Source organism: Anguilla anguilla, chromosome 10, assembly GCF_013347855.1.
Source record: "Anguilla anguilla isolate fAngAng1 chromosome 10, fAngAng1.pri, whole genome shotgun sequence".
Classification (NCBI taxonomy): Eukaryota; Metazoa; Chordata; class Actinopteri; order Anguilliformes; family Anguillidae; genus Anguilla; species Anguilla anguilla.
Window position 1 is genome coordinate 20,955,322 of NC_049210.1, and position 24,996 is coordinate 20,980,317.

The 24,996-nt window shown below is 47.4% G+C and overlaps 1 protein-coding gene across 11 annotated transcripts in view; it reads left to right on the forward strand.

The window, feature by feature from the left end:
- The window catches only part of LOC118237513 (regulator of G-protein signaling 3-like), a 121,172-nt gene that overhangs the window by 90,635 nt on the left and 5,541 nt on the right, over window positions 1–24,996 (forward strand). For 9 of the 11 annotated variants that reach the window (XM_035436293.1, XM_035436292.1, XM_035436294.1 and 6 more), the window contains 2 exons: window positions 13,812–13,882; window positions 24,273–24,374. In XM_035436293.1, coding sequence (XP_035292184.1) covers window positions 13,812–13,882; window positions 24,273–24,374 — 173 coding nt within the window. Of the gene's footprint in view, window positions 1–13,811; window positions 13,883–20,556; window positions 20,716–23,675; window positions 24,141–24,272; window positions 24,375–24,996 lie in introns of those variants that run through there. The other 2 variants (XM_035436302.1, XM_035436301.1) reach the window with 2 other exon arrangements.

Here is a 24,996-nt window from a genome sequence, read left to right on the forward strand (position 1 = left end):
ATCTGGCCAGAGAAAATGCTCCTAGTGTTCCCTTGTCCAGTATGGAACCAAAAATAGCCTCATGAATAAGACATTTTATGAGACTAAATCATAAAATTGAATCATAAACAGCCAATATGCACCTTTTCCTGAAACGGCATAAAATACCATGTATAATGTATTACAATGCGTAATGTACAATATGAATGTACCGGCGTGTATGCGGATGAACTCAGGGCCGTGTTTGTGTACAGAAGTTCAAGCCTGACACTCTGACACCCGGCTGTCCCGTCACAGCTGGTTTACAGGAACCCGAGCTGTAGAACGAGGCCTTTCGCGAAAGGTCATCAGCCCTCGTGTGCCCTTTGTTTGTTTTCCCTTCATTTCAGTTTGTTTTTCTGTAGAATGAGAACAAGCTGACGAGCGTACGTAGCCAGAAACATGCTCACATCCATTACATTACAGTCACTTGGCAGACGCTCCTATCTAGAGCAACTCCAGTCTCCTCATTTAAATTGAAATTAAAATCATATGGACATTATTCTGTATATGCCTGCTGTGAAAGAATGTGTGCTGTTTTTGACTGGGTAGTGCGGTCAGGGTTTTTGTTTTATTGCTCTGTTTAAACCTTATAATGAATAGCTGTAGCGATATGCTACAGGAAGACAGGTTTTTTTTCCCCCTTATTGATTCGAATGCATCATAATGCAGCAGGCCACATTAGAATTTGTCTGACCTTTATGCTGAACATATTATTGCTTGCTAGGGGGAAATGAAAGTAAGAAGTCTTTGGGCCCAGAACAGCAGCACCAGCCCAACCGTGTTACATTATGGGAGGACAGTTATCTTTGGGGGACTGGAGCCGATATCGTGTACACCACATATGCACTCGTCCACTTGTCAAGGATATGGTGAAGATGGCTCATCTTTTTCCACGTCTCTGTAGACCAGTACCTATGGTGTTTGCACCACCGAACTCTCAAATGTGCATTTATCTTTGCAATGAGGGGTTTATGCACTGCAACCCTACTAAACATCCCTCCTTATGTTATTGTTGACATACTGTCCTTGTTGACACAGTTTGATCATGTCCTGCACTGACCTTCTCAGTTACCTGAGGAAGAGTTGCTCTTCTGTTTTTCCTGTCACATCACACTAATGCATGACCATCAAATGTGCACAATGTCCGCCCCTAAGTACTGATGTCTTTCCCATAGATCTAAATGCGGATGTCACTTTAGTCACGATTCCTATTGAAACACCAGCCAGTTGAGCAGTCTTTGTGACTGAAGCCCCTGTCATCCGTGCCGCAATAATGAACCCTTTGTCAAAGTCACTTAGATCTTTTCCTCTCGGCATCTTGTTCCAAAACCAAGGTGAGCTGGGCCTGTTCAGTATTTTTATACATGTCACAGAGCATGATAGGATGTTAATTGCTTAGCTTAACTGTATCATGCAGTACACCTGTATGGAAGCATCTGCATTTGTTATGTTTCTCCACTGGTTTATTGAGGTGTTTCCTTTAATTTTCCACCCGTGTCTCTGTCTGTATATATAGATAGAGAGAGAGAGACAGAATGACAAACCCAGAATGAGAGCGACTGAAAGAGCGAGCTTCAGGCTGTGTCCTGGGCGATAATAGATTTGGGTCTCTTTTCCGATGTGCTCCTGGAGCGCTCCTAAGAATAGAAACTGATTATAGGTGAGTTCAGCCCAGGTCTCCGGAGCCTGCTGTCATCTCGCCTTCGTCCCCCACACCTTTGAGTGCGCCCCGCTCCTCTTGTCCCCAAGCTCCGCGTCGCCCCGCTCTCTTTGGAAAGACGGACGCGCGGGGTGCACATCGAGCGCGGAAGCGGCGTGCTTTCTCATCCTGTGAGCGCTTGACGCTTGAAAGGCTTCTGTCTGCCTTGTTTGCCCGCAATCTGACGGCGCGACACAAAATTAATCCGGATCCGCGGTCTGCACGCTGAGCTCAGCCTCGTGGGCTTGTGCACTGCTGTCCATTAGGAGGGCTATTTTTAGTCTCCTCCGGGTCTGAAGGAGACCGAGGTACACTGTGAGTGCCGCGCAGAGAGGATAATCGCAATGATCATAATTGAAAGTCCAGACGCCAGATGGACACCTGAGCACAATTTGCCCTTTAGTTACCCCACCCCACGCCTTAGCACAGGGTGCCAACGAATCCTGTAGCTTGACTTAAAGCGTCCTGTAGAATCATAATGGGGCTTTTATCCTGACATAAAGGCTCGTGGAGATTCATAACAGGGTCTTTTAACTTGACATGAAGAGTCCTGGAGATTCATAAAGGATTCTGTAAGTTGACCTAAAGTGTCCTGTATATTCATAAAGGGGTCTGTAGCTTGACATGAAGGGTCCTGCAGATTCATTAAGTATTCTGTAACTTGACATAAAAGGTCCTGTAAATGTATAAAAGATAACGAGTCCTGTAGATTTAAAACACAAAATATGCCTCCCCTATAAATGTCTTACAGTAATGACTCAAACAGTTAATGAATCTTTGTTTTGTGTAGAGCTATGTACACACAGGTTGTCACACAGTTGTTCACAATCTTTTTACATGGGCAGGGCTGTAGTATATTTTGGGTTATGTGGCAGTCTTTGACCTTGCTGAATATTTCTTTGCTTTGTAATGGAGTAAAGATATGGGGTAGAAACTACAGTTACTGTATCATTTTTCATTCATCCAGTTTGAGCTTGTAATGAGCTAACTCGCCTGAGTTATGAATGTACTGTAGAATCACACGCATTCAGTGCGCTATATTGTATCTTGTCTCACACTCTTCTACTCTCAAACCATTCAATAGGCCTTATTAAACAACAGCCTTTTGAAGTTTAGTCCAGATTTGCTGGAGAACTCATGACACGGAGCTTCTCACGATGGTCTGTATGTCTGTTCAGCTCTGGAGGGCTACAGTGCCCCCTGTGATTCTGAGCTCTGGTGCTGCAGGATTTGCAGTGCCTACAGGGCGCTCTAAAGCTAGGTCCAATAGGGCCATGAGTAGGCCATTCGATAGCCCTGCTGAGAGCCGAAATGGAGCCTCCCTGATCCGTAACCGAGGAACACTATGCTGAGACTGCGTAGATACGCAATAATCTTTTCGTTTTCCTTCAGAAATTTAATCAAAACCCAATATGCTCAAGCCATTTCGCAAAGGAGCAGAGACAAACAAAATGAGAGGCATCTTTCAGGAGCGAATGACGACGGCGACATTCGCGCGTCCGGTACGTCTGGTTGTTTGTAGCAGCGAGGCGCACGATGTCGGCTAAAAATACCCGCGGATCCGACGCGTGCCTGCTCGTGATATGCACCCGGCGTGTCATTTCGTGACATTCGGAGAAAGCGGGACCGGAAACACTAGAGGGCGCGTGTCGGTGAGCGTCGTCTGCCTGGCTCGGTCAAACACGGTGAAGGTGTTCTCAGGTCTATATGAAATTGGGATGGCAGGTATGCCAAATTACGCCTTGTGTATTTTACACACAAAAGATGAAGACATTAAATTTATTTGAGAATTTAGTGGGGGAAACCTGTCAGGGGGAAACCTGGATGGGATTAGTATCACATTAATACCTTTCTGATGTTGAATCATGGTGTTATTGTTTTTAGTATGATGCTCATTTATCATCATTAAAACCTCTTGTTTGGGATCTTCTTACCACTTATTCTGATTTCCCCCCATCTACTGTAATGCAGATACAATAATTAATGGCTTTTTGAAATGTATCACAAGTTTATGCATGTGCCTGTTTACTGAAGTAGTCCCTATAGATACTAGGGTATAAATATTGGGTGACAGCCCCACTTACCAGACACACTTGTGACCCCCATGGCACAGCCCCTCATCACATGGCCAGAAGGGCAGATACTCGATCCCAAGCCCCTGGAATCTGACGACGGTGCCAGACACACCCCTTGACCTTTGGCTTGTAACACAGCGCCAAGATGTCCGACCAGGGCAGAGATTAATGACACACCTTAGGATGGTGGCTTTTTTAGCCGAACGAGCTCAGTTTCTTTGCCGTAGGCCCTGTTAGCCGCAGGGTGAGCTCAGTTTCTTTGCAGTAGGCCCTGTTAGCCGCGCGGTGAGCTCAGTTTCTTTGCAGTAGGCCCTGTTAGCCGCGCGGTGAGCTCAGTTTCTTTGCAGTAGGCCCTGTTAGCCGCGCGGTGAGCTCAGTTTCTTTGCAGTAGGCCCTGTTAGCCGCGGGGTGAGCTCAGTTTCTTTGCAGTAGGCCCTGTTAGCTGCGCGGTGAGCTCAGTTTCTTTGCCGTAGGCCGTGTTAGCCGAACGGTGAGCTCAGTTTCTTTGCTGTAGGCCCTGTTAGCCGCGGGGTGAGCTCAGTTTCTTTGCCGTAGGCCCTGTTAGCCGCGGGGTGAGCTCAGTTTCTTTGCCGTAGGCCGTGTTAGCCGAACGGTGAGCTCAGTTTCTTTGCCATAGGCCCTGTTAGCCGCGAGGTGAGCTCAGTTTCTTTGCAGTAGGCCCTGTTAGCCGAACGGTGAACTCAGTTTCTTTGCCGTAGGCACTGTTAGCCGCGCAGTGAGCTCAGTTTCTTTGCCATAGGCCCTGTTAGCCGCGAGGTGAGCTCAGTTTCTTTGCCGTAGGTCCTGTTAGCCGCGAGGTGAGCTCAGTTTCTTTGCAGTAGGCCCTGTTAGCTGCGCGGTGAGCTCAGTTTCTTTGCCATAAGCCCTGTTAGCCGCGAGGTGAGCTCAGTTTCTTTGCCGTAGGCCCTGTTAGCTGCGCGGTGAGCTCAGTTTCTTTGCAGTAGGCCCTGTTAGCTGCGCGGTGAGCTCAGTTTCTTTGCCGTAGGTCCTGTTAGCCGCGGGGTGAGCTCAGTTTCTTTGCCGTAGGCACTGTTAGCCGCGCAGTGAGCTCAGTTTCTTTGCCATAGGCCCTGTTAGCCGTGAGGTGAGCTCAGTTTCTTTGCCGTAGGTCCTGTTAGCCGCGAGGTGAGCTAAGTTTCTTTGCCGTAGGCCTTGTTAGCCGCGAGGTGAGCTCAGTTTCTTTGCCGTAGGCCCTGTTAGCTGCGCGGTGAGCTCAGTTTCTTTGCAGTAGGCCCCGTTAGCCGCAGGGTGAGCTCAGTTTCTTTGCAGTAGGCCCCGTTAGCCGCAGGGTGAGCTCAGTTTCTTTGCAGTAGGCCCCGTTAGCCGCAGGGTGAGCTCAGTTTCTTTGCAGTAGGCCCCGTTAGCCGCAGGGTGAGCTCAGTTTCTTTGCCGTAGGCCCTGTTAGCCGCAGGGTGAGCTCAGTTTCTTTGCCGTAGGCCCCGTTAGCCACAGGGTGAGCTCAGTTTCTTTGCCGTAGGCCCTGTTAGCCGCAGGGTGAGCTCAGTTTCTTTGCCGTAGGCCCTGTTAGCCGCAGTTACGGGCACTGTGTCAGGCTTAACTCCTTTCGCCAGGTTGACCTGTGCCTGGTGTCAACTGTGCGCTTCACTGAGACTCGTACCCATGCGCGGCAATTGAGCGGGTGACTGTTTTTTTGGTTGCTAAAGCGTGCGCATATCAGCTTAGGACAAATGATCTCAGTTTAGGACAGATTTTGCGTGTGTGCGTGCATGCGTTCACATGTGTCTGGGTATGGGTGTATGTGCGCACATTCTTGTGTTTGTGAATGTGTGCATATATATTGTGTCTGTGTGTATGCGTGCATGTGTCCGTGCGTGAATGTGTGTTCTCGTGTATCTGGGTATATGTGTCTGCACCTATTTGTATAATTGTGAATGTGTGCAGATATATAGTTTCTGTGCAGAGGGTGAGCAGGTGAGTGTGTGTGTTTGCGTGTAACTGGGTATGTGTGTGTGTGTGTGCGTTCGTGTGCGTGTGTGTTAATGCATGCCTGAGCGTGTGTGTGTGAAGGATCTAGACGGGCTGGCCGTGACTAACAGTGCCGTCTCCTCAGGCCAGCCACTCGGGCCTGTGACTGGAGCCTCTTTATTAGTCTAACCTCTCTGTCTCCCCGTGGTCCCTCTCTTAATATTGTTTTAATGGTCCCACAACAGCCAAGCTATTTTGGCTTGCAGATAATCCTATCCCAGGCAGCCTGGGGTGCTGTGCAAGGCCACGGTTTTGGGTTTCCCTTGATCAAGTGTACAAAATGGACCTTTCCGCTTGGGTTCTGACCTCATGACCTGCGGGTGTTTCTCCCTGTCACTTTGTCCAGGCCAATACGCCCTAATGTGGGGCTATGTTCTGACTTTAGTGTGTATAGATTGGGTGATTTTTGAGCGGTTTTTGCAGGGGTGTTAGCTCACTAAAACAGAAGGTACTGAGAAGAAGTAAATCTTTGCTTGAGTTAGATGTACATCAGTCTTCACTGTTAACAGTGAAATGTCAATAACCACAAGTAGGTATATGGTATGTCACAGCATTATCCCTTTCTGCATCATTTCTGCATACACCACATGCCTGTTTGTGGTTTTAGTAGTACTGTAAAACTTAGTTGCCCAGGTTTTAATTGCTTGCAGTGTGAGCGAGCCCCAGCATTGATTGGAGACCAGTATATATTGCTGTTTCTCACTTACTTCCATAGGGACACTTCATGCTGAAATTAGGCCATAGGCATTAAAACTGCCAGTGCGTAGGTTTTCACTGTCATGCAAAACATTTTAGGTGATTAGATAAAAGACTAGGAGAACTTAAAGTGTGTTTGTTAAAGTAATTGCTGGTTTACGGGTAGCCTATTTATCTGCACATGCTGTACCGGTAGTATCATTGTGAAGCAGCTCTGAAATCTGTACTGAATGTTTATAAAAAATATTTTTGCACCTTTAATTGGCGCACCTGCTTTGTGTATTCCAAAGACCCTCACTGCTTCACTTAAATTTTCCAAATAAGATGTCACTTGATAGCCTCTTGTTAAATTACCACAATAGTAGCGTCTGTAAACTGGCTAGCTACCACATGAGAATTGCACTACAGTAGGACACAGACAAACTGCTTTCCTGTTACCAGGGGGATGTATTTTCACTACCCGGTTATTATTGGAGTCTAGTGTCTTTGCTTTTTATGGGTTTGCTCCAAACTCTTATGAGACCGACTCTCGTAATGAAGTTTACAGTATGTCTTTATGGATGTTTATGGTAGTGCTTATAAAGGCAGTATGTATTAGAAAGTAGTTGTCTAGCTTGTATGAAGGATGATTTATGGAAAGTGTTACCAAAAACCTTTCGTGGAAAGAAATCCTTATGTCCGTACCTTGGAATTTAGGGCAGTCAGCCTGTTCTTTTGGCCCGTGGATAGTTTGTTTGTGCCCATTACAAACAGGCAACTAGGAGCAATAAACTGATTGAAGAAGAGCAGTTCCAAAAAAAAGCATGGGAAGTAAACATTTCGCTCCAGAAGCATCTGCTGTCTTCCCCTCATCTCCTGCCATGGAGACCGCAGTGTTCACAACAAACGGTCACAACAGCGAGGCCCCCTGACGTCCGCCGGTCCCGGGAGGGATGGGACCACCGGCGTTCCTCGGAGGGCGAAGGCGCGGACCCTCGCAGGAAGGCGGGGCTTATTTATTTCTGTCCCCTCCGGTTCTCATGGCATCTGTTGCCATAGCACCCGGGGCCTCGCCAAGCGAGTTTGTTTTTAACGGAGGGCGACCCTTCTCGCCTCGGAGCGGGGAGCCGAGTCTCGCCGCTGGGCTACCTCGGGGCGCCACGCGTTCGTGAATTAAGAACTCCCTCCGCGATGCGGTGCACCTTGGGTGGGGAAGGCCCTCTGTCCCTTTGGTGGTTGCTTTACCGCGTCCCTTCATTAGGGATAGAACCACAGCCGTACAATGAGAGGGCAGGCAGGAGGTGCAAATTCTTCCCTGTGCGTGTTGACACGGCTGCAGGGCAAAATGGGAATCATAGGCCTTTTCCCATTATTAATACAGCTCCACAGTACTTGAGAAATGTTAATTACTGGCAGGGCGTAAAACCAGGACTCGTTTCGGACAGCGCTCCAAAGTCCTGAGCTCTTCCTCGGAAGCCGTGGATAGCCGGGTTCTGGCGCGCGGGGGGGCTGGAGTGAGCCGTGCATGCTGGGAAGCCGTGCCATTGGCCGGACGCGGTGGCGGGCAGCGGCGGGCAGAGGAAGCCAGGCTGTTTACATCGAGCGTTCCGCATTGTTCCCCATCTCTCTCCCGCCACAGGAAGCGCAGACCGAGGAGGGAAGTGAGCTCACTCCTGCAGGAGCGCGATAACGGCGGAGAGAGGCTTTTAGGAAGAGATTAAACCCACACGTACAAAAATAACATTTCTTGCATTGTCATTACTGGGCTCTTTTTTTTTTTGCTTTGACTTATTTTTCCACTGTGTTTTGCACCAGAGCCTTTCTGTGTGTGTTCGGCATGAGTGTGTGTATCTGTGTGTGTTTGGCATGCGTGTGTGTATCTGTGTGTGTTCGGCATGCGTGTGTGTATCTGTGTGTGTTCGGCATGCATGTGTGTATCTGTGTGTGTTCAGCATGAGTGTGTGTATCTGTGTGTGTTCGGCATGCGTGTGTGTATCTGTGTGTGTTCGGCATGCGTGTGTGTATCTGTGTGTTCGGCATGCGTGTGTGTGTCTGTGTGTGTTTGGCATGAGTGTGTGTATCTGTGCATGTTTGGCATGAGTGTGTGTATCTGTGCATGTTTGGCATGAGTGTGTGTATCTGTGCGTGTTCGGCATGCGTGTGTGTATCTGTGTGTGTTCAGCATGAGTGTGTGTATCTGTGCGTGTTCGGCATGAGTGTGTGTGTCTGTGCGTGTTCGGCATGAGTGTGTGTATCTGTGTGTGTTCGGCATGCGTGTGTGTATCTGTGTGTGTTCAGCATGAGTGTGTGTATCTGTGTGTGTTCAGCATGAGTGTGTGTATCTGTGTGTGTTCAGCATGAGTGTGTGTATCTGTGTGTTCGGCATGTGTGTGTGTATCTGTGCGTGTTCGGCATGCGTGTGTGTATCTGTGTGTTCGGCACGTGTGTGTGTATCTGTGTGTGTTCAGCATGCGTGTGTGTATCTGTGTGTGTTCGGCATGCGTGTGTGTATCTGTGTGTGTTCGGCATGTGTGTGTGTATCTGTGCGTGTTCGGCATGCGTGTGTGTATCTGTGTGTTCGGCATGTGTGTGTGTATCTGTGTGTTCGGCATGTGTGTGTGTATCTGTGTGTTCGGCATGTGTGTGTGTATCTGTGCGTGTTCGGCATGCGTGTGTGTATCTGTGTGTTCGGCACGCGTGTGTGTATCTGTGTGTGTTCAGCATGCGTGTGTGTATCTGTGTGTGTTCAGCATGCGTGTGTGTATCTGTGTGTTCAGCACGCATGTGTGTATCTGTGTGTTCAGCACGCGTGTGTGTATCTGTGTGTTCAGCACGCGTGTGTGTATCTGTGTGTTCAGCACGCGTGTGTGTATCTGTGCGTGTTTGGCATGCGTGTGTGTATCTGTGCGTGTTTGGCATGCGTGTGTGTGTCTGTGTGTGTTTGGCATGCGTGTGTGTGTCTGTGTGTTCAGCACGCGTGTGTGTATCTGTGTGTGTTCAGCATGAGTGTGTGTATCTGTGTGTGTTCGGCATGCGTGTGTGTATCTGTGTGTGTTCAGCATGAGTGTGTGTATCTGTGTGTGTTCGGCATGCGTGTGTGTATCTGTGTGTGTTCAGCATGAGTGTGTGTATCTGTGTGTGTTCGGCATGCGTGTGTGTATCTGTGTGTGTTCAGCATGAGTGTGTGTATCTGTGTGTGTTCAGCATGCGTGTGTGTATCTGTGTGTGTTCAGCATGAGTGTGTGTATCTGTGTGTGTTCGGCATGAGTGTGTGTATCTGTGTGTGTTCAGCATGAGTGTGTGTATCTGTGTGTTTGGCATGAGTGTGTGTATCTGTGTGTGTTCGGCATGAGTGTGTGTATCTGTGTGTGTTCAGCATGAGTGTGTGTATCTGTGTGTTTGGCATGAGTGTGTGTATCTGTGTGTGTTCGGCATGAGTGTGTGTATCTGTGTGTGTTCAGCATGAGTGTGTGTATCTGTGTGTGTTCGGCATGAGTGTGTGTATCTGTGTGTGTTCAGCATGAGTGTGTGTATCTGTGTGTGTTCAGCATGAGTGTGTGTATCTGTGTGTTTGGCACGTGTGTGTTGTGGTATGGCTTTCAGAGTCCGTTAGAAAGGATCTCATAATAAAGATCACTTTAAGGTATAAATGCAGTGTGTTCTATGGAATGTGGCATTTGAGCATTTAGTCACATTCTTGGCAGCCTTAGCTTGGCACGCCCTGCTGCTGAGTGCGTGTGTGTGTGTGTGTGTGTGTGTGCGTCTGTACACGTGTGCGTGCGTGTCCGGGTGTGTGTGCATGTGCGTGTGTGTGTACGTGTCTGTGTGTGTGCGTGCGTGCGTACATGTGTACGTGTGTACGTGTGTGTGTGTGTGTGTACCTGCTTGTGTGTGTGCGTGCGTGTGTATGTGTTTTTGTGTGTGCGGGTCTGTGTGTGTGTGTGTACGCAAGTGTGTGCGTATGTGTGTGCATGTACCCAACTGAAATGAAACGGGGTGTTTTAGATTCCTGACTTTTTTTTACATTTTGTAATTATTTCAGTAACTTTCAAATTCCATTAAGGCTGATGTTGCCATGCAATCACTATAGGGCCCATCCCAATCAATTCCAAATGGCAAATAAGCAGACATTATCCACTCCATTTTCCAAAATTAGTCAGCCGGCTTGAACAAAAAAAATAGATTGCATCTTCAGGCTCATAAATAAATGCACTGTTTAACTTGCATAATTTTTCTCTGCATTTTTGTTAGGCTACTCTTCACAATTCTCATTGGCCTACATACTTGGATATAGTGTGGGCCAATGTGTTTGGAAATCCTTCTGATAAATTCATATAAAAAAATTTTTTTTTAAATATTAAAATGTTCAGTCAAGTTTTACCCGTGTGTCCATGTACATACATTATGTGCACTGCCTGCATGTGTGTGCACGTGCACATTGGGCCTCCAGCTATGAAACTCTGATCCGGGAGCACTGCCGTCGAAACTGTGCAGGATTTTACAAAGTTCTTGCCGAGGCTGAGTTGGTCCTGAACGTTATGTGTGCGTTGCAGTCTTTAATGACTTAGATATGAGTGAGTCAGAGGTTGTCACGGTTAGCTCAATGCTAGCTCCTTGCTCTGATCTGAGCCTCAGGGTGTGAGCTCTGGCACCCAGCGTGTAACTGCCCTTCAGCTAAGTGGGAGAATCGCTTTCAGTTCAGTTTTAAACTTTGAGTAGCGCTCTCATATTTTCACTGCTTACTCGTGGGTTGGTAGCAGGAATTTGTTCAAGGTTTTTAAGTGTAATTAATTTGAGTTGTCTCGTTATTTACTGGCACTCATATTTTGATCCTAACTGCGCTGTGTTGTTGCCTAGTAACAGCATTTTTTTCAAGGTTTTTATTAAGTTTGTGTCCGGGGATTAGGTCTTGAAGGTGCCAAGTGCTTTATTGGAAGAAGTGCATGCATTTGAATGCATTTAGAAGCTTAGGTAATGCCCTCTGTGGACCTCATGCCATTATGCTTGTGTTGTTCACTGAGATTGATAGTCCGTGTTACTGGAGAGGCCTGGTCATGTTCCAAAACACACACCTGCATGCTACAGTGCCAAGACCAAAATATGGGAGTTCAACTACTGCATTCAAACTATAAGGATTTTCTCAGATTTTTTCTAATAGTTTTAGTTTGGAAATATGTATTTTTGAATATGTCAGGAAATGTGTTAAAGGTGCTAAATATACATATTATGGTCCATGAAAAAAACCGATCCATATCTAAAATTGTATCAGTTTTGTTCAGACTGGGCACTGGTACACTTTTGTGCATTTGGATGAATGCAGTGTGGCCGCTTACTGTACAAACTTGTCCCCAGGCACGTCAGGACATGCTGTTCTCGTGTACCATCCAATAATAAACCTCCCTGTGGATACACACGTTATCAAGCCTCTCGGCAAGCAGACAGACTTGTACCCCAGGTCACGTGACCCTAAGCATCCAGATTTCGGATCGGCTCCGTCGATGTTTTTTTGCAGCCCCCCGTGGGAACCATGTCTCTTCTGACAGGGGGCCCCGCTCTAGTGTCGCGGGTCCCTTGCCCGGTCTGCGACGTCCGAATAATCACGCCCCCGCCTTTACAGGAACGCGCAGGGTTCAAAAGTCGTCCTCGGGCTCGAAAACACTTTGTGCTGTTAGGTTTGAAATGCTTTTCGTATCCAGGGCCCCCTGTTTACAGTGCAGCGTTTCACTCGCACGCTTGCTGCAGCTGTTTTTCCCGGCTCTTGTTCTCCGGCCGAACGCCTGTGCGCCGAGGTCCAAGTTCAGCCCAGAGAGGCCGTGTTTACACCGTACCCTAACTTTGCACACCAGTGTCTGATTTCCACTGAGTTAAAGGGCAATTCCATCCTGGTTTTTTTTTTTACCTTTTATTTGTAGAAGAGTAGCTGTCATGATTAAAATGAACACTCAGCCAACTCTCTACCTGTAGTGAGTGCAAAGATCTTGCCCCCAAACTACTACACATGCTCCACGTACCTGTTATGGCCTACAATGGGGTGGGCACTTACAGAACAACCTTATGGGTGGGCATCAAACAACACCAGTCACAGGTTTCCACTTCTACTGGTTACAAACGGAGGCTGTGTATTTTTACTCATCATTTTATGGGTCTTTGTGGAGCTTGGACGTTGAAAGTGTTTAGGGACATACTACTGCCTGGAGGATGGGTGATGGACAAGCTATTGTTCCAGAACCCAGTACTCTGTGCTAAAATATTGTTGTCACTCAGCTTGAAGGGGAGCATGGTGAGAAATGGACTCACCAAATTGTGCCATCTGAGAGATAGTGAGGGGTGGGTGATAGTAGTCCTACAGCAACGGCTTGATAAGTTGTGTTAAGTCATCACAACTGCTGAAGAAGATCTTAGAACAAGCTCTCCTCCTTGTCTGATGAGGAAGTGCCGCTTGGTATCGGAACCCCTGAATTGGATAATTTCCATTGCATGAATGAAATAACCTCAAACAGGTTATGTGTGTGTCAAAGTAGCCCACCAGGGCTCACTACGGGGGCTTCAGGCAGCTGGGGGCCAGATGTCTCCCTGATTGGACGCTGGAGGGCGCTATATAAGCCTGTTGTAGAGCAGCACAGTGCAGATAAGCAGTGGAGGGTTATTCATGGGGCCATAGAACAGACATGAGGCTCATCTGAATCCAGCAATGGGTTGGGGGAGGGCTTTCCATGTTTTGATATATTTGAGAAACTCAGTCCTCTTTTTTGCAGTGTTTAAGGCTGAATGACCTTTTTAGGGTGCTGAAATAAATCATGGGTTCAATTGATGAGCATAGAGTTCTCAGCTGTATTTTACATCGGGGTGCCCAGATACAGTGTTCGATTAAAGAAGCAGGATAATTTGGTCAATTATTTATCTTGGCAATCAAAACCAGCAATTTAGAAAACTAGAAAAAATAAAATGGTGGGGGCTGGAAGTGTAAATCCTGAGGCCATGTTCAGCGGACTTGTGGCTGTATGTATGAAGGTTGAGCGTGCATATTCCTCATTGGTTAATTACATACCCAGTTTTAGTGAAACTTGGGCGGTGCGGGAAGTTTTGTGTGAGGTGGACCAGCATGGTGCAGATTATTTTTAAATTTTGGATTTTGACAGATGATGACAGTTGCTGAAATGGTGAACAGGATGTGATGAATGAATTATATATATTTTTAAAGTGAATTTAAGTGAAGTCCCTCTCTCACTGACTCTCTCTTTTCTCACTGACTCCCTTTTCTCACTCTCTCTCTTTTTCTTTCTCTCTCTCTGGAATGGTGGGATGACGGTGTGTTCTCTCTCTTCTCCCTCCAGCTCAGCGGTGGATCGGAGTGCAGTTGTGAAGTGGGGCCTGATGGCTCTAAGAAGAGAAACCCAAAGAGCCTGTAAGTACACAAGTTCATCCTGCCTCTTCGCTCTTCCTTCTGTTACCAGTGCAACCCACAGTCTTGCCAGTCACGTGGCCTTGGTGCTGCCACCTTTAGCCTTGCTACTAGTGACACCCTTGTTCTCACACCGTCTGTGATGTCTGTGCAGGCCAGACTGCCACCATGCTTAAACCTTCAGTGATTATAATGTTTTTTGAGGTAGTAATATGTCACAAGTAATTCACATAAGATATGGTGAAATATGTCAGTCATACTCACTTAATAATCATACTTTCATATACATACATATCTACTTACTGCTTTTACACAGCTTTACTGTAGTTCTCTTGGCAGTGCTGACTGTAAAACGACAGCAGTGATTCAGCAGCTGTGACTTGCCTATATTTCTTAAATGGCCTCCGTGTGAAACACGCCCCCCCAGTCTTTAGCAATTGTGCTCTAACCTGAAATGAGATTCGGTTGTGTGGAAATCACCAGGTTTGAAGTGAAAGTGTTGTGGTCCCTGGCCGTGTAACAGCCGGGATCAAACAGCTGCAGCAAGCGCTGAGGGTCATGGCGGGCTAAACCGGCTGCAGCAGACACTGAGGGCTTTAGCACGCTAAAGTCGTGCTGTAAGTTTTGCTAGCAATGCCGCAACGATCGGTTTTAACCGAGGACTTTGTCTCGGTCTGTTTCTTTCTCAAAGCCTCTATTGTTTTGTAAGGTAGGGAAAATCCGCTTCCTCTTGTTAGTGGGCTGGGTAAAGTATGCAGTATTTTTTTTAGTAGCACGAAGGAACCAGACTTCAGTCATGTTTTTTTTTTTAACAGGAAAATAGGAGCATGAATTGTTTCATCTCGTTTGTTGTTTCTCGAAGATACCTGTCTCGCCTGTACTGTAGGTCGGGTGGACAGCGGGGGTCGGCGGGAGCAGGTTCCGGTTGTTTTGATACCATTTTTCTTTGGAAAAGGTTAAAGGGAAGGACCAATCAGAGTCTCTATTGTCTTGTGAGCTCAGCGGACATTGATATACTCAAGGTTCTGAGTGTCGGGGGTCGGGGGTACTGGGTTCACACCCCCAAAGTTAAACTACCCTTCCCAGTGTAGAAACACTCCCTCCGGATTGAGTTGTGTGTGAGGGGGAGGGGGGGTTGTAATCACTCTTTTTCTTTTCTTTCTTTCTTTAAATTGTTTTTCTTGGTGGAGTGAAATGTCTTTGGTCTGAAACCCGAGAACGTTTTTTGGGGCAATGCGGTCGGGACTCCCTGCCGCTCATGTTGCGCTCAACTCCGAGACCTTGGATTTCGTTCCCATGTTATTTATGGTCATTCCTCAACCGCACCCCCGGATCTCCCAGCGCTGGCTATTCCAAGGCCTCAAAGCTCTCAACGGACACAGTGTGTAAAATTTGTGTTTGGTACAAGCAATAGTGTTTAAAGATACAACTCTATAACGTAGATCTCCAACGGGCAGAAATTAACAACTTGCTCTAGTTCAAAGAGTGTTCGCTACTGGAGATTTTTAGATGCAGATTTTATTTTATGCAGGTTTCAGTATTGAATGTAAAGTTTCTGGTGACCCCCCTTGTTGGAGACTGCCATAATTTTATTCATGTAAATGGTAAATGGACTGCATTTATATAGCGCTTTTATCCAAAGTGCTTTACAATTGATGCCTCTCATTCGCCAGCTTCATGTCTTAATGTCTTTCTTCCATATGGCATATGCTAATAGGTCTGAATATGATTTTAGTGAAATGGAGAGCATTGATTATGATGTAAATAAGAGTTTAGTGAAACAATAGAAATGATTCTGGTATAATATGCTTTGAATCAGACCAGTGACCATCTGATTGAACACAGTGGCACATTTTGACAGGCCTCTCCTAAAACCCTTCTGATTCCCGGTTTCAGTGGAGTATGTTGTGGCTGTGTTGTTCTGAGATTTCTAAGCCCTAAATATTCCCCAGTGTCTGCCGGTAATAGAAGAGGGCTGGGTGACCTACATTAATGGAAAGTGGTGTGAGATTACTTTCGCAGAGCTCAAACAGGGGCTTGGGAGAGAGAGAATGGAGGGGGGAAAGAACTGATTAATAATGCCCCTCTGTGTGTGTGTGTGTGTGTGTGTGTCTGTCTGTGTGTGTGTGTGTGTGTGTGTGTGTGTGTGTATGCGTCTGTGCCTATCTGTGTGTGTGTGTGTGTGTATGTGTGTGTGTGTGTCTGTGCCTGTCTGTGTGTGTGTGTGTGTGTATGTGTGTGTGTGTGTCTGTGCCTGTCTGTGTGTGTGTGTGTGTGTGTGTGTGTGTATGCGTCTGTGCCTATCTGTGTGTGTGTGTGTGTGTATGTGTGTGTGTGTGTGTGTGTCTGTGCCTGTCTGTGTGTGTGTGTGTGTGTGTGGGTGTCTGTGCCTGTCTGTGTGTGTGTGTGTGTGTATGCGTGTGTGTGTGTCTGTGTGTGTCAGAGGACCTGAGATCGTGACATTGTGCATGCGTGTGTGAGATGATTGGGTAGCAGCTCAAGTATCTGTTTAAGATGGAGGGCAGCATTAAGGGTTATGGTTGGGAGGGGGGCTCTTGTAGAGATGTGGGTCAAGAAGGGAGCCGTGGGTCTGTATGAAAGTAAAGGGGGGCAGGCGGTGAGTTTGTGGAGTGCAACAGCTGCCCCCCATTTCCTCTCTGCCATGTCTCAGAAGCAGGGAACTCACAGCAGAGAGATTGAGAGAGACCGCCCATACATAAAGACTGAGAGATGGAGGTATGGAGCGAGAAAGAGATAGCAAAGAGTGGTTTTTGCCTGGGGCTTCTGTTGCTACGTGAACAAATCATTTTCTAATGTTCCATCTGGTCAGCCATTGGTCCTTTTCCAAATTGGCAGTTGTGTTGCCAAGTTGTCGTAACCCTTTCCCTAATTCCAGTGGAGCAGCGCTGGGGAAGGAGAGAGGGAACGCGGGATCGAGGGAACCAGCCTCCCGCTGAGTTCAGGGCACACTGTTCTCCGCTAAGGATGAAAGGCAACAGTGTTTGTGCCAAGGCCTGGCTGTGGGAAGGCCAGGGGACCAGTACTGCCCCTCCCACCGCCTCAGATACAGACTGACCCCAGATCAGGTGGCTGGCACTAGACAGGCTCACGTAAATAACCTCACGACTGTACCTGGGTCAGGTGTAATAGCCAGGGTCTGGCCCAAACCAAATCTACGAACGTGCTCAAACATCAGACATGTTCTCGTAAGATGGAGAGATATGGTGTTACATCATTGTTGCGCACACACCCCCAACCACCCCCCCCCCCCCCAAACTTTACTCTAAATGGGTCCAAAGACTGTTGAGGGTGTTTGGGTCAGAAATGCTATCATGTCCTTCTCATGGGGAAAAAATGCTAAATGGCATGACATTTCTCCCAAAAAAAAGTCAAAAATGGGGGGGAAAACGGAGCGTGTGTTTGTCTGGGTGGGGTGCGGGTCTTTTGCCTGAGCGCTTTGTGCTGACTGTGAAACTTGTGTGCCTCGGTACCTGTTTGGAGGTCCGGTCACAAGGCGAAGGCAGGGGCTCGGACACAATGGCCGCCCCAGATCTGCAGACAGACAATGCAGGCCGAAGGGTCCGGTTCCTGTTTTCGGCTCCGATTCCGTGCCGTGTTCCCGCGTGGGGCTGCCCCCCCCCCCCCCCTACCGCATTTCCCAGCCGCACGCGGAACCTCCTTGGAAAAGCCACGGTTTCAGATGGACATGTCACTTAAAGCGCTATTTCAGAACGCCGAAAACAGGAACTCGTCTCAAAATACTACTGAAGCTCTCGGGAAGTTTTTGAGAAAGGAGTGTGCTGGCAAAGGGTGGAGACGGTTGCTCTTTGTTTTTTTGTTTTTTTTTCTTTGTTTTACCAGTGACTGCGTTTTCGGAATTCACACTCGACACCTGTATGCACAAATGGAGATCTGTCCAGAGCGTGTGGATTTTGTGGTGCAGAATCACCTAAATTTGTTGAAATATGGGAGGGGCCAGTGTATCCTTTTGTGATTTGGTGTCAGTACAGTAGTATGGTTTTTCTTTAACCTGTTTTTTTTTGTAGATACAATCCAAATATTACACAACTGGGTATTTACTGAAGCAGTTCAGGTTGGGTGCCTTGCTCGTGGGTACAATGGCAGTGCCGCACCTGAGAATCTAACCTGTGACCTCAGAGTTCAAGCCCAGTTCCATAACCGTGATGCTACACTGCCAACCCTGACAAGGAGGAGAACGGAAATGAGTGTTGGTGCGGAATGACAACGCATTGCTCCTAGTCCTCAAAAGAGATGTTCTGTTAAATTTGTCCTCTGGAATGACGAGGTTTTCAGTTGCTTCTCGGAGCAGACTTCCCCGTGTTTGTAAAGGGTGCTTCTGATGGACCTCAGATCTGCCCGGGCCCTTTCCCAGCTCCCTCTGGCTAAATGTACTCATTTATCACCAGGAACAGGAACACCCACAATATGAGAGCAAGTCGGCGTTTTGAGGGAAGAACATTTTGACAGGCGTTTTTCCCTTTTCATTTTTCTAAAAGATAAAGCCTGCACTTCCATCCTCTGATTTCCTGTCCAGCAGTACTATCTCAGCCCAGTTTTGTTATTGCTTTGCTCAGTAACAAAAAAACATGCATATAGCTTATCAGTAATTTTGTAAAAAGCGTGTTTGGTCATTATTCTTGTGGAAAATAATGTTCATGTTTTAAAGATATTGTGCTTACTGGTTGTTTCTCTTACCTTATGAGATCTAGGGAGAGAGGGGAGATATGAAAATGGGGTCACAGTGTATATTGTTTGGGAATTGGGCTCAGAGCTCAAGTGTTGCGGGTTTGATTCCCAGCTGGGGCACTGCCGTTGTGCCCTTGAACAAGGTGCCGAACCTGAATTGTTTTTGTATAAACATCCAGCTGTATAAAACGATCATATGTAAAAAATATAATTGGTGAAAGTCACTGGATAAGAGTGTCTGCTAAATGAATGACGAACTGTGTTAACACTGCAGCTGTATCCCACACTCTTATAACACGCACAGCACAAGCATGCTCTACATATGGGGCGGAAAAGCTGCAGAAATGGCGGTTCTGTATTTACAGTCTCCGTTCTTCACTGATAACTTTCACAGCTGGATACATTTTCTTGATAATTGTATTCTGTTTCAGTTTTGATTGAAATATAATTATCGTTATATATTTGCCTAAATTAACTTGGATTGTTACTATCAGTTAATTTACGCATACGGTGTCAAAATTGAGAGATGCTGTAATAATATCCATAGCAATGGCATTCCAAGCGGGATTCTTTTCTGAATGTCCTTATGAAACAGTTCTTAATGGAGCTGGTCCCCTCCATCTCCCCTCATTGAGGTATGTTAACTCTCGTGGTCCTTGGGAATTACTGGTCTTCTCAACATGTAGTGTTTCTTGTGTGTAGCCGGGTTAAAATACCCCACCCCCCAACCCACCGCAAACATCATTGATACAGCAAACTGATTAGAGTTTTTTGGCAGCGCATGCATTATTCCTTGGAAAACTGGCCTGTCTTTCCAATTTTTTTTTGCATTGATTAAATACATCCGCTTATCCAAAAAAAGTATACAGACAGCATCTTGATGTTTTTCCAGCTTGGGAGTTCAGGAACGATACTGTCGCAGAGCTGGCCAGTGCTAGTGGTGGCTTGTGAACTTGAAATAGCAGAAGCTAAAATTGCCAAAGATTGCTTTCAGACATTTTCTTTTGTTCTGAAAAAGCCAGCCAATCTATTGGAAATTCACTTCACACCTCACCGAATAGCATTCTCTTAATCACATCAAGTCATTTAAATTAGTTGAATTTCATAAAATCAGCTTAAATATGAGAGAAAACTATTTCAACAAAACTCTGTCTTAAACTGTTATAATAGAAGCGTTGCACCGCAGTGCAGTCTTGCATTTCGCTGTAACTGAGTTCGCACAGAGCAGGGTTGGAGGAAGACCTCTCGTATGTGGCTTTCACATGCAGTCCACAGGCACCCGATCGACCTGCAGGGGTCAATAGATGGCGATGAATGCAGGCCTCTAACCTGCACTTAACACTGGCACGGTCTGGATTTGATCCAAGGCTCGTCCATTCAACACAGTGTGGTGCCTAAACCAAACGAGCCATCCAACAACCCATAGAGGGCCTGGGCAACGACTTCTAGTGACCACTTCCTATTGCCCATCAGGAAATTGCATCACATATTTATGGGTTGATTCCCATCACCATCTTCATGGCATGCACCACATCTCTCTCTCTCCCTTTTTCTCTCTCTCTTCTCTCTATTTCTCTCACACACACACACACACTCACGCCCGCGCAGACGCGCACAAACAAACACACACACCGGACCTGCAGGAAATTTAATATGTGATGTCCAGACAGCTGGACTGCGATCAGACAGTCCGTCCAGTGGCTCATTGAAATCTGCTGCATTTGATCTTGCTGACGTTCGCGTTCAATCTAGTTATTCCTTCTCTTTTTCTACACAAGGTTTCTTCCTCCTCATTCATAAAATAATCATAACGGCTTCAGCAGTGAGTGATCATCCTCTCTGTGGCCTGCGCAGTTCAGAGTAGCAGGAAGAATACACACTCACTTGAGAGTGGGGGTTAGAGCTGTGCTGTGATTGGGCCAGCGCAAGTCCCGCCCAGCTTGTGCAGTATATAAGGATGGTCTGAGCATTGCAGATCCAGAGGAATGTGAAAGCTAACTGCTTTTCCCTGAGCGCGGTGCTCTAGCACACTAACACACACACACACACACTCGCGTGCACACACACACACACTCACACGCACTCATGCTCCACACCATGGTGGATTTCTCGGAGAGGTACCTGGAAAGGTAGGCACCCACATTGTCCCTCCATTTTCGGTCCAGATGTGTGTGCATTTTTGTGTGCGCGCATGTGTTTGCCTGTGTGTGTGTGTGTGTGTGTGTGTGTTTAGGCTCCCGAGAGGGAAAGCGCAAAGCGATTGTTTTGGGAGTTGACGCTGGCACTTGGGCGTTGATCATGCATGTGTGTAAGATGACCCCTCTGAGTGATTCTGTCAGCTGGGAGAGGTTTTCTCACAGATTTACTTGCGTCTGGATTTGAGTCTTTTTTCTTATATCCACGTTTACTTCTTAAATTCTCATTCCTGTTTTTGTTCAGCCCTGGATTTCCAGCAGCGTCTGTTCCGGGGTATTTGTTTCGGCTTATCTATTCGGATGCATTCATTTGCTGCCGCTGATAATTAGAAATAATTGTAAGACAAATTAGGAGTACATTAACACGAATGGTGTGTTTCAAAAGAGGTTCAACACCTCTGAGTGGGAGAGTGAGACAGGAATGCATCGTGTGTGTGTGTGTGTGTGTGTGTGTGTGTGTGTGGGAGAGGGGGGTGGGGGGGGCTTCCCCCAGTGAGACCCAGTGGTTCTGTGGTCAAAATGTAGATTGTATGCCAGATACTGGGGGTGTAACAGCTTTGGCAGCCAAACATTCATCTCAGGTCAGAGGGGCCACATGTTGAGCTTCCATATTCCATTTTCTTAACTCCGGTATTTTCTTAATTGGTTATTAACAGGAGTTTCTGGTCTACTGTAACTTTATTGTGCTTCCTCTTATCTTTTAATCTGCCAATGATCCATCTAATTGGAATGTTTTGGCATCAATGGAAGGGAGGCAGAACTTGTTGAAAACACACAATCGAGTATCTAGTTGGTCTGTGACCAAGCTGGGGAAATGGTTCCCCCCTAGTACAGACATCATGACATATCAGAGCATTGTGATATCACAGAGGCCAACAGGCTCGTTGTGCCGAAACTGTGCCACATGGGAGCATTGTGACATCGCACAGATGGCAAAATCTGCGATGGGACTCTGCCAGAAAACACAGGCCATGTACTTCCTGTAAAACACTGTGTCCCGCAATGCTGTGTCCAGTACTGAGGGTCAGAAGATGAAGAGTGTGGAAGGTGAAAGGGGAGACTTATGGGAAAGTAGGGGAGGCTTTATCGGACGGGTGGCCGATGGACAAGATTGCACTGAACTTTTGATAAACACCAGCCATGTTTTCAACATCGTTGTCATTCTGCAGTTTTTTTTTTTTTCTGTGGAATTTCACATTGGCTTGTGTGTATATAGGAAAGCAACAGAAAGCTGAGCCTGCTGGCACTTTTTCTCTCCCCCTCTCCCTCTCTCTCCCTGTCCATTTCTCATAGAATGTAGCCTCATTTACTGCACCAAGCTCAGGGAGATGCCTGTGCAGGGGCTGAGGAGAGCTGCCTCACATTAGCTGCGATGTTAATGTGTGATAATCACTCACAGTGGGCTCTCGTTCCACAGAGGCATCCGCAGGGTCAAGTGTGAAGATTCACAAAGGCTTTTGTCAGATTACTAGCGGAGCGGTGGTCTACTGCTGCTGCCCATTGGCTGAGGGTTTCATCATGGCTGGTTTGAGCAGCGGTTTCGTTTTTGGTGACTCATTGAACAAGGCTAATCCTCCGAAGGCTTCCAGAGCCGGCCTGAGGGTGCACCGAATGGCCTTTGGCTCTATAACTTGGTGACGTCGCGACCTTCCATTTTTCGCCCTTACGTCTGTTGGATGGTTGAGGAAGCATTGCCTCTGTGCGCAGCGGTTTGGGGAAGCGGTGGCTTTACCCATAGGGGCTGGCCACTGCTTATCAGTGAACTGCGCTTCCTTGCTCGGCTCAGAGCGGTGTCACGGCGAACAGATCAAAGCGAAGTGGATGACTTCGCCAAGAGTGCCGCTTCTAACGCGAGCGCCAGCTGTGCAGATTAACGCCATTCCTTCCCAGCCTGCGTTCTGCAGAGAGAACAAGCAAATACGTTCAGGATGGGCAATTTGCAACTTTCAAGCTCATACACTTCTTTGGGGTGATATTTCCTCAAAAATGCCTGGTACATGGCATGAAGTTTGTCTGCCTCAACCTTCACTCATTTCACGGGTGTGTTGTCTGTGATGCAGTCTGAATCTTGGATTTCTTACAGCATACCGCAGGGCTGTTCTACTCCAGTGCAGCGCTGCTTTCGCTGTTCTGAAGTGCAGTACATTTGGGTTGCCTGCAGGTGGCAGTGTGGAGTTTTGAGTTAGTCGCTCTCTCTTTTTCTGTGGGCAGTTGGTCTCATAGACTTCCATTCAGTTGAGTTTTCTTGGGTCTGTTGAAAGCAGACCTAAAATATAATTTTCCGTTGGACCCACACATATTTTCCGAACACCAAAACAATTATTTAGTTTGAAAATAGTTTCCACAGACCATTAAATATTTGTATTTAATTCTACATCATTAAAATTGTTTTCACTTTTGAAAAAAGTGTTTTTGTAAGATTCCCTTGTTATACCATTTCAAAGCTGAAAGATTTTATGCTGGTAGGTGCATGTTACTGTGTGTTTACATGCATACGCCATAGTCTAAAAATAGCCCCCTTGCTAATAATGTGACAGTATTTCTCACACACATTCAGAGGTGTGTGTGCGTGTGTTATTCTGTCCTCGTCTGCCTCTGAAAATAAGAAAATATCATACCTCTCGTTACCTTGGTGATGCATGGTGGAGTCATTGAAAATAGTCATCCATGTTTCCTGTCCCAATCTTCCCACAAGTTTCCTTGCATAAATCTCTTTCTCTTCCTCTGCCAGTCTCTCTTTCTCCCTCCATGCGATGCTGCCTTTAAAATACTGGTGCCACAAGCAGAGCCGAGTCCCGAGCCTGGTTGGCACGCTAACTTATGCGCCCTGTTTTATCTCTCCAACACTCTCCATTCCACACAGAGATGACTGGCATGCAGCTTCTCTCTAGGTTTTTCGCTGATGAAGAGAGCAACCTCATGTAGTTCTCTGGTTCTGTGAGAGATGCAGTAAAGGAGGAATGGGGGGTTGTGCATGTAGCCACCGCTAATTAGAAAGGAATTATTAGCATCCCTTGGGGGGAACCACATGAGGTTAGAAGAGCGATTATGAAAAACGGTGAGCACGTGCAGGCGAGCCTTCGAGCTAAGTTTCCCATGAGCCTTTGGGTGACATTGGCTAGCGTGTTACTGTAGGGCGGGGGGACCCCGTGCCCTGCCTCCAGGGCCCTGGCCCAAACTGCTTCTGCCTGGAGACCAGAGGGGCCACTGTGACGAGGAGCCTCGCTACACGCTATGCTACTTCAGTTCCATGCTCTACCTAAGGCCGGCCGCACGCTGCCAAAGGAGAGACAGTCAGAGAGAGGGGGAGAGAACGCATCGAGTCTTACCTCGGAACACTGCAGCGCCGCAGGAAGAATGTAAATGGACCGTGACAGCTTGTATTGCGCTATCCTGTGCTTCTGAACCGCAGTTTAACCACATTTCTGAAGTGCGGGTGAGGCGAGTTTGGTTTCTCATCTTTCCTTTTCTCTTGTTTTTTTTTTTTCCAGGGCCAAAGACATGAAGAACCGGCTGACTTTCCTCCGGAGGAAAAGCGAGGCTCCCGCGGGCGCCCCGGCTGGCAAGCTGGACAAAGCCATGAAGTCTGTCAAGTGAGTTCCTGCCCACTTCCTGTCGCGCCTCGTGCCGCCGGCCATCTGTGCGGGCAGGGGAACGAGGAGGCCGCGGGGAGGCGCTGGTCGAGAGCCGCGCGGGCCGGCGGGTCCAGGAACGCCACTGCGTCCTCTGGCTCTCTCTGGGTTTTGAGCTCTGGCTCTCTCTGGGTATTTTGAGTCCGCAAGCTTGTGGCTTTACTGTTTTTTTTTTTTGTTAAAGCACAAACTGAGATGCTGTGACTGAAAAAGGCACAGACGCAGATTAAGAAGCCTGCATGCCGTTTTTGCAGGTTTGAACCTTGCAGTTGGCAAGGGCAGTCTGGCCCGTCCTAGAGCACGCAGAGGATCTCCTGTTTACAAACAGCGTTTCCCGTCAGCCCAAACAAGTTTGTCCCTTTTCGTTTTTATTCTCTACGAATTGCGGAGACGACACTTCCTCCCGCGGGGCTGGGGGGTGGGGGGGGGGGTCAGGACGGGGTCGTCCCTGCCGTCCGGTCCTGGATCGAGGCCCGGCCCGCTCCCCCGCAGGCTACCGCAGACGTTCCCGGGATTTATTCTCCCGCTCCCGGTCTGAGTCAACATGCGGAGAGACGGCGTTCGGCGCTGGCCAAACAGAACA